General features: G+C 40.8%; 1 protein-coding gene across 2 annotated transcripts in view; it reads right to left on the reverse strand.

Annotated features, from left to right (window-relative positions):
- The window catches only part of FAT1 (FAT atypical cadherin 1), a 125,969-nt gene that overhangs the window by 62,925 nt on the left and 44,849 nt on the right, over positions 1–18,195 (reverse strand). For both annotated transcript variants that reach the window (XM_077775054.1, XM_077775055.1), the window contains exon 3: positions 11,133–11,447. In XM_077775054.1, coding sequence (XP_077631180.1) covers positions 11,133–11,447 — 315 coding nt within the window. The remainder of the gene's footprint in view (positions 1–11,132; positions 11,448–18,195) is intronic.

Below are 18,195 nucleotides of genomic sequence, written 5' to 3' on the forward strand. Positions count from 1 at the left end.
GCATGCTCAAGTGGGGGAGGGGCAGAGAGAGGGAGAAACAGAATCTGAAGCAGGCTCCAGGCTCTGAACTGTCAGCTCAGAGCCGGATGCGGGGCTTGAACCCATGAACTATGAGATCATGACGTGAGCCAAAGTCGGTCGTGTAACCAACTGAGCCACCCAGCTGCCCCTGGCCTGAGTTATTATAGAAGATTAGCCTAAAGAATAACCATTATGTCACATGGGAATTCCTCAATACAAAAAACTGAGAAGGCACAGAAAACCCGGCTCTCAAACCACATTTACATCCCGAACCCAAGGGGACACCAAGTGAACATGGGGCTATGCTTCCAGGAGCAGCAGTTATGGAATCTGTGTCTTTCTGGCACCGACCCCCAGGTGACCTGTACCTCTCTGAAGTCATGTAATTATCTGAAGTCGTGTAAAATGGGAAGAAGGCAGACGGGGAAGACAGCAGTCTTGGTTTGCAGTCTAGCCGTCTCACAGGGTTTCTTGTAAAGATTAAGTATGTGAGGTCACGTGTCATATATAAAGCACAAGGCACGTAATACATGATAAGCTGCGCTTGTCACTGGCCCTGTGACTCCTAATGAAAGGTTTGTTCAGGCCTGATCTAAAAGTGAGGTCAAGGGACGGTGGCGGGCTGGAAGAGCGGTACAGGAAAGACGAGAGGACAACACAGACGGGGAGCAGAAGAAGGGCAGCCACGGTTTGCTGGTTTCTCTTTGGCGGTCTTTTTCAAGCTCAACTCTCAAAGGTAACAAGCATGAAAAAGCCTGATGGAAATCAGCCCAGAGAGAGAGAGCCAGCAGGGTTTACAAGATTCAAACTGTGCGCTGTGCTCCAGATCCAATAATGAGAAGAGATCAGCCACCAAAAGAGGAGAAATTTTAACTCTACAGAATCGATAAAGGAAAAGCTAAGAAAACAGCTGAAAGGTGCAAAATCATTTTTAAACCATTTAAAATTCCAAGTGGATGGAAACAGATCCAACAGCTGTCAAAGAGCCTAAAACCCTTTTAAGATGCACATGTAGACACAGAGAAATCACAGACACATTTTTTTCAAAAAGGATGCCTCTACTTTCACTTAACATTTCTGATGCATTTGTTTTTAGCCATAAAAAATTCTTTTGCAGTATATTTGTTCCCAAACAGGAAGATACACAGCAACAAATGAGAAGATATAAAAAATAATACATTTACTAGACAGCATAAATCAGTGGTCTGGCAAGAAGGGTGCTGAAACTGACACAGATATGAGCATCTATTCCTACAATAATGTGGCAAGTCCACGATAAAGTCATTTTCCTAAAGCACAGTATCTAATACTGTTATAAGAAAAAAGAGGAGTATCACTACGTGTACTGTACTGGCATCTGTTTAAAAAGAGGAGGAAAAAAATAATATGTCTTCTTGCCTGTCGAGGCAAAGAAACTGCAAACACTACTTGCCTCCAAGTGTTTCAAAATGTTAAGTTTTATTATTCAAGTATGGTGAGGCCAGTGGGTCAGGAGACCACTTTTACTGTTAACAGTTCCTACGAGGAAGGGACGCACCATGCCACACCACACCGGGCTGGCCAGGAGGAAAGAACAAGGAGAAAGCGGGGGCGGGAAGGGGAAAGACAATTCTGTTGTGGTTTCTACAGAGCACACAGGCAAAGCAGCAAAAGCAGGTTGAGACTGGCTGTTCGGAGTTATTTCAGCGGGCTCCCGAGCGGAGAGGGCTGCGCTGGTTGTCTGGTACCTGAACCTGGGGTGACTGGGGCAGGTGGATGGGCTGTGGCTCCATAAAGCAAGTGATTCCAAGTACCGGTTCTGGACTGGCTAGTGTGCATACGAAAAGTGGATACCCTGCGATGCCTTAGAGCTGGCTCGTCCTGAGAGGTGCAGTCTCTGCCCGGGTCAGAGACTGGGCATCAAGAATACAGAAAATAAAACATAGTTAATATATTCAGTAAGAAAATGGATGGTCTAGGGGCGCCTGGGTGGCTCAGGCGGTTAAGCATCTCACTTCGGCTTAGGTCATGATCTCATGGTTTGTGGGTTCAAGCCCTGCGTCGGGCTCTGTGCTGACAGTTCAGAGCCTGGAGCTTTCTTCAGATTCTGTATCTCCCTCTCTGACCCTTCCCTGCTCACACTGTCTCTTTCTCTCAGAGATAAAACATTAAAAAAAGAAAAGAAAAAAAAAAAGAAAATGGATAGTCTATGGAACTGAAAAGGAACAAAAAATTTTTTACTGGGTTATCTTTTTGTGCCTTTGGCATTTTGGACTCTGAACACACTACCTATTTATAAAAGGCAATATAATTTATGAAGTACATTATACACACAGAGGCATGCATGCACGCACACACACCCCTGCTTTCCGGTTTTCTAAACAGTATATAGTGATAACTAGTGGGCCCAGCCAGAACCTGAGGATCACCATTCTGAGCATCAGGTACAACACGGTGACACATTTTGTGGACAGAAGTGTACAATGACCTGTATTTCTACCAACTCTAGAAACATACCCAGGATGCTTCTGTTTATGATAAACCTAGAAACTCCATTTTTACTCCTTAAAGCCACACACAAAATTGGTTAAGAAGACTCATTCTACTTAGTCAATGAGGCTTTAACAGGATATGTGTTTATGGCAGTTCTAAATTGAATAAGCATTTATGTATATATTTACTTATTTTATAAATTTTTTTAATGCTTACTTAGTTTTGAGAGTGAGACAGTGAGAGAGGGGGAGAGGCAGAGAGAGATGGGGAGACAAAGAATCTGAATCAGGCTCCAGGCTCTGAGCTGTCAGCACAGAGCCCGATGTGCAGCTGGAACCCAATGACTGCAAGATCCTAACCTGAGCTGAAGTCGGATGCCCAACCGACTGAGCCACCCAGGCGTCCCTGAATAAACTTTTTTTTTTTTTAATTAAAAAGCAAAAGTAGAACTTCTGTTTCCCGCCAGGGGGTCAGATTTACCCCCAACATGACACAAGCAGACAAAACAGACAAAATAAATGAAATAACAGTTTATGGGACACCAGATATCAGGCGAAGACAGTCACCCCTGAGATGGGAAACCAACGGGCCGAGACTGACATATGCCCAGCTTACGGCCTCAAGACCATTTCTAGAGAGTTTTCACCCCTAGGTGAAAATCAAAGAGAAGTGGAAGTACTTGGCCACACAAAGATTTATTCTCAAATGTTCATAGTAGCTTTATTTGTAACAGCCGAACAGAACAAGAACACAGATGCCCATGGACAGGTGGCTGGATACGCTGTAGTTACCTATGCAAAGACTATTCAGCAATAAAAAGGATATACTTTGGGGGCCTCTGTGTGGCTCAGCTGGCTAAATATCTAACTCTTGGTTTCAGCTCAGGTTATGATTGCTTGGTTCTTGAGACTGAGCCCCAGGTCAGGCTCCGTGCTGCCACTGGGGAGCCTGCTTAAGATTCTCTTTCCCCCTTCTCTCTGCCCATACACGTTCTCTCTCAAAACAAAAAACAAACAAACAAAAGGAATATACTTTTGGTACTCACTACAACATGCATGAATCTCAAAGTAAACATGCTAACTACAAGAAGCTTTACCAAGAAAAGAGTAGCTACTCTAGCAGTCTATTTACATTAAATTTTAGGAAATGCAAATGAATACACAGCGACCAAAAGCAGATGAGCGGCTGCGCAGATGAGCGGCTGCCTGGAGCGGGCAGAGAGGCTGGGTGCGGTGGGGATACAAAGAGCCCTCGGGAATATTCTGGAAGGTCCTGTTTACTGCTTGAGTGTGGCAATGGTTTCACAGTTCTATCGCTAAGTCAAATCTTCTCAAACTGTTGACTTTAACTATGAGCAATTCACGCAAGGTCAGTTATACATCAATAGCTTTTTAAAAATAAAGAGCAGTATCTGTTTGCATCCAAAGCTTAAAAATACCAAATATATAGATAAGAGGATAAAACTATGGTCTTTTCTAAATAACATGCCCATGGATGAAAGTAACACTTTAAAATTATTGCCAATTATAAAAATAGCACATCACTCCCCAGAAGTTAAACTGATAATGTTAAATAAAAAGATGCTTTGCTAGGGTGGTTTCAGTCTGGAAATAATGAAACCTGTGAAGTGCACACTGGTCTCTATTGTTTGGGGCTCCCGTTCCTCTCTGTCCTTGACGGGCCATCGACAGAGCCGTGACGCATCTGTCTGCGGGAGCTGGGCTGTCAAGGCTCAGATAATCTAACCTTCTGTGCTCGTTTTCTCTCTCCCACTTCAGCAACTGTAGGATTTATGTTAAGAGAAGCAAACTTAACAAAGACTTTTAATTACAGAGAACTGATAGTTGCCAGAGAGAGGTGGGGAATGGCTGGGAGGAAAAAAACAAACAAACAGGTTTACCCGAATATTGGACATAAACAAACAAAAAAAGTTAAAAATTTCATGGTGTCAGGGCGCCTGGGTGACTCAGTCGGTTAGCATCCAACTTGAGCTCAGGTCATGATGTCACGCTTCGTGGGTTCGAGTCCCGCATCAGGCTCTGTGCCGACAGCTCAGAGCCTGGAGCCTGTTTCAGATTCTGTGTCTCCCTCTCTCTCTGACCCTCTCCTGCTCATGCTGACTCTCTCTCTCTCTCTCAGAAACAAATAAAACATTAAAAAAAAATTCATGGTGTCAACAAGCATATAGCAGAAAAAGAAAACGGACCAAATCTCACCTGCTCATGCGTCCTGAAAAAGAACGAACTGAGGGGCAGGAACAGCTCCTGCCACAAACAATCAGGCACAAAACCTTTGGAAGATAAAAACATTCAAAAATGTTCATTCAAACCTGCCATTTAGAGCCCCAAATTCAGATGATCAATTCCAGTCCTTGGAAGGATTTTTGGTTTTCAAAAAAAAAAAAAAAAAAAAAATTGTCATCCTACAGAGGGAGAAACAAACACGACAGCCAGGGTTCCCTCCTCTCCAAAATGACATAGCGAGGTCACCAGACCTTTACTTCTACAAAATGTTCAAAGAATTCCATGTACATTCTTGAAAATAGGTCATTATTTATAAAAATAACATAAATAGGATCTTTTAACCCTTATTCTGGGAGCAAAGGTTTCCCATCAAGTGTAGTCATTCCCCCACACACTCATCTAACTTGATCTCCTGGCCGCTAATACGCATCAAGTCACCAACTGTCCCCCAACATGACGAACATCCCTTACCTCTTCTGCGACCGTCCATTTTCACGACTTTCAAAATCAGCCCTGTGACTTGCCCAAGGGGCCTCCTCCTCCCAACTACACCCACCACATCAGGCATCTCTCACCTCCCGGGGGTGTTTATCCGAACCCATGGCAACGCCACCCTGTTCCCACAGGGCTCTCCTTGCCGCTGCACTCATGCAGATCATCAATGTTCAAAGCATCTCTTACTGCGCTGTATACAGAGGAGAGGCTCAGTAAACACCTGATGTGACAACGAATGACTGAATGGCAGTGAACTGGGGCATTCTCTAGTCTGCCGGACGTTTTGATAATCACCAGAGTCCTAAATTTACCTTCACCACTAAGGAGCAAGTAGATTCATTTTATTCCGTCAAATGTGTTTACCCTTCATCAATTCACTAAAATCTTGATTATCTTATGCACAGTTAACAGAGCAAATGCAGCACATGCAAGTGGTAGAGATGGTGGCATGTCTCCCATAAATGACTGAGTGCTCTGCACAGGTGGACATCCTTTAACAGGCGTGCAAAAATCACACTAATCACAAGACAAGAAAGGACCAGGAAGCCAGTTTTCCCCACGACCCTAGAGGTAAAAAACAAACAACAACAACAAAACACCTCACTACTGCCCAGATCTCTTGATTTCCAGCCCAGTGATTTCCTCACTCAGCCATTAATTATTAAGGAACATGATTTAGGGTCTCCAGGTGTTGTTATGGTCAGTAAATCAGGAGAACTTTCTTCGAGTAGACTCTTTCATCAGCTTTCACAATCTGGCCTCCAATAATACCGACCTACCCATTAAAAATAGGTCTGCTTTCAAAGTTTTGAGCAAGATGTATACTTTGAAGCATTGCAGTTTGGGCCCTGAGGACCATACTCAAATTTTCTGCTGAGCTGGGGGAACAGAATCATCTGGATTCAAGCTCTGTATGGCTGTCTTTAATCTTTAATAATGCCCAAGTTAAAATACGGTTACTTCTTGATCTTCAGAGACTTTATGTGACTCATGAAGTGGTCAGAGTTCTTTACTAACCATACAGATTGTAATATACTTCACAACAAAACACTCTTGGGTACCGACTACAGTTATTCCCCACTATTCTGTCTTCAATTCATAAAAAAGTAAAAGCTCTTTGAAATCCTTACAGATTTTCTTCTGCTGTCCCGGAAGGACACGCGTGTTTCCCACCCAGGGGTTCGGGAGCCAGGTGGGACTCCCAGAGGGGACTCAGACTCCCAGCACCACCAAGTCGTCTATGCAGACATCCCCTCCTAAGAGCCGTCAGAACACAGACATGTTAAGAGGAAGCGGCAAAGCCACACTAACCACATTTTGGCAAGACATAGAACCAGGCAGAGGTCTCTTCCTTTCAGAGGCCCCCAGAGATAATGGAGGTTTCAAGGCCGCCCACAGCAGCTCTGACCCACATCATTTCTTTAAGTTTCCTTCTTCTTTCTCCTTAACTACACTTTCTGCCCAGACCTGCAGTGCGGGCTCAGAGAGTCTAAAGGACGTTCACTGCTTGCCTGTGGGCACGTCTCCTCATAAAGGACTTGCCCTAATCTAGGAGAGGGAGAGGAGACATAGGAAAAATGAAAACATTTTCAAGTTTAGTTCGCAAACAATTTTAAAATCGGGGGAGTTCTATGCCTGAATTATCACAAGGCTTTAACTTTTAGATATCTCTGTCTCCCAAGATCTGTGAACTCCCTGCTACCACACAAAGTTTCTTGACTAGGAGATCTTCTGAGGAAATGTTTATAAACTGCTCATCTTTCTTCTTCTGTATTTTTATAGTGCCTCCTAATTTTTTAGCTTAGTTCTCTTCCATTATATTTCATAAAAATGAAGCTAAACTGGGTTACTACTTGTGCAGTAAAAGAAGTATATTGCTAAAACAAGCCTTCTAGGAATAATTTAGAGATGCTGAATCCAGTCTTCATGTTCTTGTATAATCTCTTAATACCAGCCCTTTTCCATAGGCTCAGGGCCCTGCACCCTACGCCCTGATGCTTCCAAAAAATAACTGAGATCCCATTTCTCTCTTCTATGATTAAATTTGTATATGGCTAGTTATTCTTTTTTAATTTACTTATTCTTTGGTCTTTATTTTTTTTTCATTGTGACAAATGTACTCTTTAATCCCCATTACCCACTTCACCTACTCTGCACACACCTCTCCTCTGGTAGCCATCAGTTTGATCTCTATAGTTAAGAGTCTATTTTTTGGTTTGTCTCTTTTTCCTTTGCTCATTTTGTTACTTAAATTCCACATGAGTGAGATCATACGGTATTTGCCTTTGTCTGACTTACTTTGATTATCACGATACTCTCTAGCTCCATCCATGTTGTCACAAACGGCAAGTTTTGTTCTTTATCACAGCTGAATAATATTCTCGTGTGTGTGTATATACCATTTCTTCATCCATTCATCTCTCAGTGAGCAACTAGGCACCTTCCAGAATCTGGCTATTGTAAATAATGTTGCAATAAAAACAGGGGTGCATGTATACCTAGTGTTCTTGTATTTTTAGTGAATTAGTGTTTGTTTTTGTTTTTTTGGGTTTTTTTTGTATTTTGGGGGTAAATACCCAGTAGTGCAATTGCTGGATCATCAGGTGGTTGTATTTTTAACTTTCTGAGGAACCTCCATACTATTTTCCACAGTGGCTGAGCCAGTTTATATTCCAAACAACAATGCAAGAAGTTTCCTTTTTTCTCCACATCCTTGCCAACACTTTTTGTTTCTTGTGCTATTGATTCTAGTCATTCTGACAGGGGTAAGGTGCTACCTCACTGTACTTCTCACTTACATTTCCCTAATGATGAATGATGAGCATTTCTTCATATGTCTATTGGCCATCTAGAGGTCTTCTTTGGAGAAATGTCTATTCATGTCTTCTCCTTTTGTTAACTGGATTATTTTGTTTTGGGGGTACTGAGTTGTACCAGTTCTGTATGTATTTTGGATACTAGCCCTTTATCAGATCAGTCATTGCAAATAAAGTCACCCATTCTGTAGGTTGCCTTTTAGTTTCATTGACTGTTTCCTTTGCCGTGCAGAACATTTTTATTTTTATATAGTCCCAATAGTTTATTTTTGCTTTTGTTTTCCTTGCTGCAGGAGACATATTCAGAAAGGAATTGCTATAGTCCATGTTAAAGAGGTTACTGTCTGTGTTCTCTTCTAGGATTTTTATGGTTTCTGGTCTCACATTTAAATCTTTAACTCATTTTGAAATGATTTTTGTGTATGGTAGAAGTAAGTGATATTCTTTCCTGCCTTGTTGAAGATTGACTATAGAGTTCCGATTTTATTTCTAGGTTTTCTATTCTGTTCCATTCACCTATATGGTTACTGTTGTACTGTCAAAACAATACTACTTTGATTACTAAAGTTTTGTAATGTAACTTGAAGTCTGGAATGGTGGTGCCTCCAATTTTGTTTTTCTTTTTCAAGACTGCTTTGGCTATTTGGGGTCTTTTGTGGTTCCATACAAATTTTAAAAGGATTGTTTGTTCTAGTTCTGTGAAAAACGTTCTTGGTATTTTGACAGGGGTTCCATTAAATGTGTAGACTGCTTTGGGTAGCATAGACATTTTAACACGATTTGTTCTAATTCATGAGCATGGAATGTCTTTCCATTTCATTATGTCATCTTCAGTTTCCTTCATGAGCATTTTATAGTTTGCAGAGTACAGGTATTTCACCTCTTTGGTTAGATTTATCCCTAGGTATCTTATTATTTTGGGTGCAATTGTAAATGGGATTGTTTCCTTACTTTCTTTTTCTGCAGCTTCATTATTGGTGTATATAAATTCAACAGATTTCAGTACATGGATTTTGTATCCTGTGACTTTACTGAATTCATTTATCAGTTCTAGCAGCTTTTTGGTGGAGTCTTTAGGTTTTCTATATATAGCATTATGTCATATCTGCAAATAAGGAGAGGAGAGCTTTACTTCTTCCTAATTTGGATTTCTTTTAGTTGTCTGATTGCTGAGGGCAGGAATTCCAGTACTATGTTGAATAAAAGTGATGAAAGTGGACGTCCTTGTCTTACACCTGACCTTAGGGGAAAAGCTCTCAGTTTTTCACCATTAAGGATGATATTAGTTGTGGGTTTTTCAAACAAGGCCTTTATTATGTTGAGGGATGTTCCCTCTAGATCTAATTTGCAGAAGGGTTTTATCGTGAATGGATGTTATGCTCTGTCAGCTCAATCATTCTTAATAGTCAATTACTAGCTTTGTTAAGTGCCCAGACCTCACTCTTACTCTCTATCAGAGACACAACAAAATTCAGCCAAAGAGCTAGACCATAATTAATCCAAGCAAAACTAATTCTCATACATTCAAGATAAATCTTATACTTAAGTTTAATATTCAACAATTAAGATAGACTCTATGAATGATAAAAGTCCTAAAAACATTCAACATTTTTAACATGCTTTTTAAGAGACGAAACATACACACTGATCTAGCTGCTATCTCTGTACAGTCCTTCTGGTACACAGAGGCTGACCTCACGCTTCTTTCCACCTAAAGAACGGCTTTCTTTTGGGGCGCCAGGGTGGCTCATTCAGTGAAGCATCTGACTTTGGCTCAGGTCATGATCTCACAGTTTGTGGGCTCAAGCCCTGTGTCAGGCTCTGTGCTGACAGCTCAGAGCCTGGAGCCTTCTTCGGATTTTGTGTCTCCCTCTCTCTGCCCTTTACCCACTTGCACTCTGTCTCTGTCTCTTTCCCTCTCAGAAATAAATAATAAGAACATTTTTTAAAAATTAAAAAAAAAGAACTGCTTTCGTTTAACAAACAACATCATGAAATAAGAATGGTACAAAAAAAGGGATAGCAAAGACAGGTAAGGAAGCAGAGAATACCTCCTTCATTTTGATTTGTGTTTATTATACTTCCTTAATGTATCAAATAGACAACCCAGGGACTGAACAAGCCAACTCCCGTAAACTAAGAAAGACAAAATTAGCAAAGAAGAGGAGGGAGGTACATACGTACATTCCAGCCAATCTCCCCCTTCAGAATGTTCTGTTAATCAGATTATGCCCTAAAGTAGCATATCAACTCAAATGTCCCTGAGTTCAAAGGCCAGTGATCTGTTTGCTAAGAAGTTTTGTTTCCTACAAATCAACTGTCCTCTGAATTCATATGGTGATTCTGTTTTAATGGTGATCAAGAAATCCAAGAGTGCAACACAAACGATAGCTATGTGGAAGCTCTTTTTTGTGTGAAATAATGCAAAACGGAAGCAAAAACTAGAAAAAAGTAAAGGCGCTATCATATTTGTAAAGAACAAAGACTAAAAGTTGATAAGGATTTTGGAGTTGAGGAGCAAGCAGGGGGTCAGACACTGAGAAAACAGAAAGGAAACGTTATCTATCAGTTCAGGAGAGTAACTGCTCCCAATGTGAAAAGTGTTTAATCTTGATTCCCTACTGCCTATAGAGACACAGCACTGCTCTATGAAAAAATTCTAAAACCACACAGAAAAATACTAAATTGTAAAACAAATTCCTCTGATAATTCTTCATAAAAAGCAGAGTTCAGAAAATGGGAATACTTGGCAGCAGCACAACTTGCAGGAAGTTTAGGATATTATCAATAATTTAGGAGCTAATGCTGAAACACTCTTTGTTTTTTAACCTGAAAGTGAAATTCTACTAATGGGAAGTCATAAAATAGCTTTATAAAAGCAATTTCAAAGGGGGAGGAAAAAAACAAAAATCCCCCACAATATTTGGACTCAAATATTCATCAGGAAATAAAACCTTATTTTGAATAACTCAAAAAGGGAACAACTTACCAAAATAAAGAAAAGTGGTAAATTAAGAAAATTTTTAATTTCCCCATATCAAGAAGTGTAAGCATGAACCTTTCACATCATACCATTAACACATACCTGTTTTCGGATGTATTGAAAAAAATCCTTGTGGATTTCCACTTGTAATTTTGTACGTCAGCTTGTCATTAGAGCTAGAATCTGGATCAAATGCCTCTACTTGGACCACAGACACATCCTTGGGAGAATTTTCTATGATTTCTGGGTAATAAACAGGCTCCGATGTCTGTGGTGCATTGTCATTGACATCCTCAACCTCTATGTAGATCTCTATAAATGATGAGAGGGGCACGACACCCCGATCGGCTGCGTAGACTGTTAGCCAGTAATGGGAGGTGGACTCCCGGTCAAGTCCATCTGAGGTCTCTATGACACCTATAGAGAAAGAAGATGACATGTCAACAACAACAAACTGCCACTTTGACAGAGTGTCAACCTCACCAACAACTCTCACTTAGCAAGGCTTATGTGTTACCAGAGCTGCAGGACCCCGGGCAAGGTGTCTAACCTCTCTGTGCCTCTGTTCCTTCCTAAAAAATGGAAATAATTAAATGAACTAATACACAGGTTAACAATTAGAACAGCGCTTGGCAAACAGTATAGGCTGTGAAAGTGTTTGCCACTAATCAGTAGTAGGCATCGGTCACTAGGTGGAACACTTTACAAACACTGTTACCAGTTAAGTGTCCAAACCACCCAGTGAGGTGGGCACTGGGAGATCATCTAATGGCTCAATACTCTGTTTCCAAAGATGAAATTTATGACCAGTTGAGACTTGCTGATTTGCCTAGAGGTTCCCAGAGACAAAATCAAAAAGCTGTGGCCCAGTTCAGGGTCCCCAGAGTCTAGCACCCCCTGCTTCCCAGGCTGCATTCGTCTGACCACTGCTGTTGAGAGGAGGAGGCTGCAGCAGTACTAGCTTCTCCAACGTCTCAGTTTGGAACCCTTGCCCATTACAGTGGCCAACAAAACAAGGTACAGTATTTCAAAATCCCGAATTAGGGTTTGCTCAAGTCTCCTGCGCACTGAAAGAAACCCTTTAGTTTCTTTTACTCCCCTGAGGCAAGTGGCAAGATGACCAGGGTGCTAAAAACAGAAATTCTCCTGCTATAAGAAGGTACACAAGGCAGAGGCCACAACCTTCTTAAATGGCAGCACACCCTGCACCCTCCCCACGGGCCAGTAATTATTTATCAAATGAACGAACAAAAATGAATAGATGCCTTAACTGAAGTTGGCACAAAGTCCCTCAAGTGGGATCCAAACTAGAACACGTTTCTTACTAAGTCAGCTAGTGAAAGAGGAGTTCTGTAATTACAAACAAGAGGGTTAAAGTGCCTATAACGCTTTGGCCCAGCTGTTGAAACCAGTTGAAACCTTACTTACTCCCAGGATTAACCATTTCTCAGGACGATGATAAAGTGGAAACGTCCATTTCTTTTAGGAAAATCCCACCATTTTATTCCTTTGGCGTTCCCCAAATACAACCTTGCAGGTTTTTCTTGTGCATTAGTATCATTCTGAACTAATGCTATTTTTAAGGTTTTAACACTGTGGTTCCAGGACGGACTCTGGAAATCCTACAACTCTAGAATTACTAAAGTTTCCCATTTCATGCAAAATACTATGAGAAAAATAACAAAAGTCAATCTGATCTGTACTCAGAAATGAAAGTATTTATCTCAACCAAACACAAATCTGTATTTCTTACTTTATCATTGCATAAATTTAAATCTTTACTTATTTGAAATAATATCAGAAAAACTGATTTATCGTGAATGTCAGATAATCGTATCTAACACTTCCCAAAAGGTTTACGAGTTATAAATACCGAATTTAACCAAATGTTAAAATGTGAAAGAGATGATCATGAAATGAGTAACACTATTCAGAAAGCATTATAATTATTTACAATTGTTTCATTAATTCTTAGCAAACCCTCAAAATGGATCTCTAATACTCCTAAAAATAATGAACAAAGCCTCACAACTCTCAAATGAAAAGGAGCTAGGGGTGCCTGGGTGGCTCAGTCCGTTGAGCACCCAACTTTCGCTCAGGTCATGATCTTGTAGTCCATGAGTTTGAGCCCCACATCAGGCTCTGTGCTGACAGCTCAGAGCCTGGGAGCCTGCTTCAGATTCTCTGTCTCCCTCTCTCTCTGCCCCTCTCTCACCTAGTCACCCTCAAAAGGAAACAAACATTAACTGAAAAAGAGAGAGAAAGAGATAAGTGGTCCTCCTGTGCAACAGAGACAACTGTCAGGGAAATTCAACATGTTTTCCATGTGTGGTCCCAACACAGTCTATGCTTACTCAATCTGTCCACTAAATTAGTAAAATTCTACCTGTTTTTAGTCTGAAAGAAGAGCGCCCTTAATGACCAAGGGAAAATAATCTTTTCCAGTTTCTCTTTTTCATCAAGGAATGCAGAGGAAGTCAGGGAATAACATGTTTTCTCAGCTAGGACTAAATATTAACAAATGAGTGTACATATGTTCCTCCTGTATTCTGCCATGAAAATATAACAATTCATTTGACAGGTAAAGTATCAGCAAATTTCAAGATGACAGGTACATGGTACTTGTAATTTACCTCTTTCTGGTTCTAATACTCAATAATTCACACTGCTATCCACTTTGTAAAATTGGGCCCCTCTAAATGTGATCTGTAGGCATTTAATAACAATGATAACTACAGACACAAATTTGTTCACTGTTTACTGTACGCCAGGTACTGTGCTGTCTTACATGCACTACATTAGTCTTTATATCGAACCTGACTACGTTTGTGGTGTTCTTAGCCCCATGCCACAGATGCAAAACTAAGATTAAGAGATGAGGAACTTTCCCAGGGTCATAGTAAAGTAAATGGCTGAGCTGGGGTTCAAACACTGTGAATCTCTGAAGTCACTGCCAACAAAATGCCATCAGTCTTAGGGTTAGTATGACAAAAGTATAGTCAACAGTAAAATTTTTTTTTTAATTGAGAGAGAGAAAAAGAGAAAGCGTGCATGTGCATGCATGCCTGCACAAGAGGAGGAGGAGCAGAGAGAGGCAGAGAGAGAATCCCAAGCAGGCTCCATGCCATCAGCCCACATTCTGGTGCGGCGTTCCAACCTATGAACAGTCAGATCATGTCCTGAGCCAAGAGAAAGAGTTGGATGCTTATCCTACTGAGCGACCCAGGTGCCCCAGCAATTAAAATATTAAATATGCATAAGTGGGATGCTCAGGTGTTATTTCATGAATTCAAGAACTCTATAAATTTACAGCATACACAGTGATTGCTAAGATGTTCATGTTTTGATGTATTTTAATCATTACATTTTTGTAAAAAAACAAAATGATTTAATACAGCTCAGAGATAACAATAAAGTGGATTTCTGATTGCCAAAAGGGAAGGAGCGCATACTGAGTTATCCCCTCTAACCAAAATGCTCAAATTCATAATAATTCCAGTCAGTTTACTATATACAATAATACAGTTTACAATATAAGTATACAAAGGGCTTCACTGGGTGCTTTTCATGCATGAAATCACTTACAGGACACAAACAAATTGTATGATGTTCATCTCAGCTTCACAAATGAGAAAGAGAATGAACTTGTCCGAGGCTTAGCGTGGCTAAGAAGCAGTTAGGAGGTGGAAGCAGGATCTCAATCCGACAGACGGACTTAAGAACCCCAGGTCTTCTCCAGAGGCTGCACTGCCAATGATCACATGCTCCAAAGAAACAAGGATACTGAGAACCACGGGGGGCTGATGCCATGAGGAGAGTCTACAGGTTTTCTACTGCTTAAATAAGGGTCCTCCCCCACACTCAAACGACAATAAAAGAGAGATGATTCAAGGATTCTGCTCGGTCACAGAATTTCAGGCTGTAGTGCCTAAGTACTATTCTAACTGCTGATTGTAATTCTAAGCACTATTTTAAAAGCATAGAAAGTAGGTAGGAAAAGACCATACGTATGCAAAATTATTTTATGTTCTGCTTGTTCATCTGTCTGCTCAGTCACAAGATACAGCCCCCGGCAGAAACTTCTGAAATAGGCATGAAGCGCTGCACAGAGCACCGTCTTGAATCCAGGGAGAGCAGCTCAGTGGTCTAGTAACGGCTGGGTGCAGTGTAAGGAACACAGGGAGAGTAGCAGATCTAGTCTTGGTGATCTCAAAATCACAGCTATCAACTGTGCACTCCTTAGCAATCCAGCAATTCAACTCCCTTGTTTTTACTCTCTTGTTTTTAAAGAAAGTTCAAAGGATTTGCCCAAGTTGAAGGAAGCTAAACAGGTACAGAGTTTAGAATCCAGAATGAGGCACCTCCTCGGTCATGGGGGCTCATTAGAACTGATCATTTTTTACAGGGGTCTTGGCCTCTATCTGGAAGTCTGACCACAAGCAGCATCCAAACTTCCAGTCATGGTGTCCATATTCGTACCCTCTGTCATTCTTCTCTACCAAGTACTTCCTGTAGCCACCGACAGCACGGACAGACGGATTTCTCCTGTAACTTCAGCAGTACCTTTGCTCACAAAAGAGAAATCTTCAAAATTTCACTCTGAGGACTTTGAGTACTTTTGACACCAGTCAACAACAACTAAGCCTCCCGGCCAGCACTGGAAGTGAGTCCACTGTGTCCATCCTCGAAACGCCACCTCACTCCTACTTCTATCCATGACCCTCTACCAACCAACTTCCAAAAACGACTGTTCGCGCCCTAGTTTATAAATTCCGTTTTCCTGAAACGAGTCTCCAGGTAACAAACAAAATCTTAAATATTCAACCCTAGCTGTTCAGACATTTCTCGTTAATGCATATCACAACAGTACCGCACTTCTTTGGCGTATGTGTACGCCCACACACACACTCTTCCACTGTGGCTTTCCGCCTGTCTTCCAACTTCTCCCCTGCTTCCTCTGCCATCTCTGCTCCAATTTTTCCTTTCCCGCTTCCAGCATGCAGCTTGCTGATCCGCAAGCCCAGGCTGTGAAAGACAGAAGCGGTAGCCCGGCCTTTCCCCAGAACTTTCTCCAGCCAGACAATGAGATCGATGCTCTGAGACAAAATGCCAGGGAGCAAGGCAACAGGAGAATGACATGTTTCTCATCATGAGGTTATGGTACAAGAAGCAGTAGACAAGGTAGGGGTGCTGCTTCCTGATTCTAAGATGTATATTTTGAGTACAGAGACAAGTTTAGACAAGCTACTCAGCAATGTTACAAGGAATCATTCCCTTGCTTTAATGAAACATGACAGAAGCAATAAATGACTGGCTTTCTAACCTCAAGAATACAATGAAGACATTTTCAAGAAAGTTGTTAATAAGCTGAAAAATTTGAAAGAAGCCGGAAATCTGTAGCTATTAAAGTAAAAATATTTATCATTCCAAACATACTCTCTAGGATTGCAAAGCCACCACCAGATGTCACTATGGAAACAGACTTTAAATGTGCATACAGTGGAACAACTAGACTGAAAGGGAAAAAAATACAATGTAATTGTTGAAAAAAGAGCTTGGCCAATGTGGCTGAAAATACAGCTCACAGCAAAATGTCTTTCTAGAAGATACATGATTTTCTACGTATAATAATTAGACAGGTACTGATGCTGTCTTTCCAAAGCCCGATTTTTCAAGGGGTACAAGGTTCAATGCCTGGGTAGCGCAGTCAGTTAACCATCTGACTTTGGCTCAGGTCATGATCTCACTGTTTATGAGTTTGAGCCCTATGTCAGGCCCTGTGCTGACAGCTCAGAGCCTGGAGCCTCCTTTGGATTCTGTGGGTGTGTCGCCTCTCCCCCACTCATGTTAACTCTGTTTCAAAAATAAATAAAAAACATTAAAAAATAAGTTTTTTAAAAAAAAGGGTACAGGGTACATTATTAGTTGCTAAAGTCAATGATCCTAGAGTAGAGAAGGGTTTCCAAGAATAATTAATTCCCACTATCCACCACTGATGGGTAATGATGCTGTTAACTTGAATATGTCCTTAAACAGGGAAGGCCGGCATTCGGGCCAGCTGACACAGGTGCTAAAGGAGGCTTTCAACACAGTAATTTTTAAGGCAAAAGCAAAATTATACGTACCCACTATACTGCCAAAAATAATTTAGCTAACTCAAATTTCCATGGCCACAGAACATCTTCCTCCCTGGAATTTTCCTATTTTCTTTGTTTAACAGGTCTTGGCCTCTTATCCAGCCTCACTGCCAAAGTTTCAACAAAACCTTGCTATTTCAGATTCTTCAGCTACTCCAACTCAAAAATACTTATAATCATGAATTTTTTTCTGGAACCAAACTTAAGGCAGCAATTGTATGAAAAGCCTCTTTAATCAATCACAAGAAAAACTTAAGTCATAAAACAGACTTGGATACTATTTTCCCTACAAGCATAAGTAACTGACTACCCCTTCCTCCAATTCTGTAGTCTCATCATGAACAGAATAACTCTTCTGGAGATAAAGGTCTTTCCCTATATAAAAAGAATACTCAGATACCTTCTACACACTAGAGATGCAATATCTATGGGTCTGCAATTAACCCACAAAGGTTACTCAAATGGCCACTTCATTTTTTCCTGCTCATTATGGAAAAATTAGAAGTCTCATAGTTGTCATATTAAGTATTAACCTGCTATAAGACATTCTGCTTTGAAATTACATTTAAAAAGTAGACTATGATTTCCCTGTTAAAATGCAAACCCTTTCAGGGCAGAGACGTTTTGCCTGGGAAATAGGGGGTGCTTGTTAAGCATGTGTTGAAAAAGTATGTCCATTATCAACAAGGTTAAGTCTGAGAAACATTCCCAGCCAAGAGGGGTCAGGAGAGATAGGACGACTAAATGTAACGCAGGAGACTGCAGAGGGTCCCAGACCAGAAAAAGCACATGAGGAAAAAGCTAAGGAAATGTGCATGAACTGTGGGCTGTAGTTAATAAGAATGTATCAATATTGGTTCACTAATTATAACAGATAGTGTAAAATGTTAATGGGGAAACTGTATAGGGGTAGGGGCTATTTGGGAACTCTGTATTATCTGCTCAATTTTGCTGCAAATCTATTTAAATCTGTTTCCTTAAGTGATGAAACTTCTCTGAATTTATCTCATTTTCATTAAATAGTAAAT

Source organism: Crocuta crocuta, unplaced genomic scaffold (assembly GCF_008692635.1).
Source record: "Crocuta crocuta isolate KB4526 unplaced genomic scaffold, BGI_CrCroc_1.0 scaffold734, whole genome shotgun sequence".
Taxonomy (NCBI): domain Eukaryota; kingdom Metazoa; phylum Chordata; class Mammalia; order Carnivora; family Hyaenidae; genus Crocuta; species Crocuta crocuta.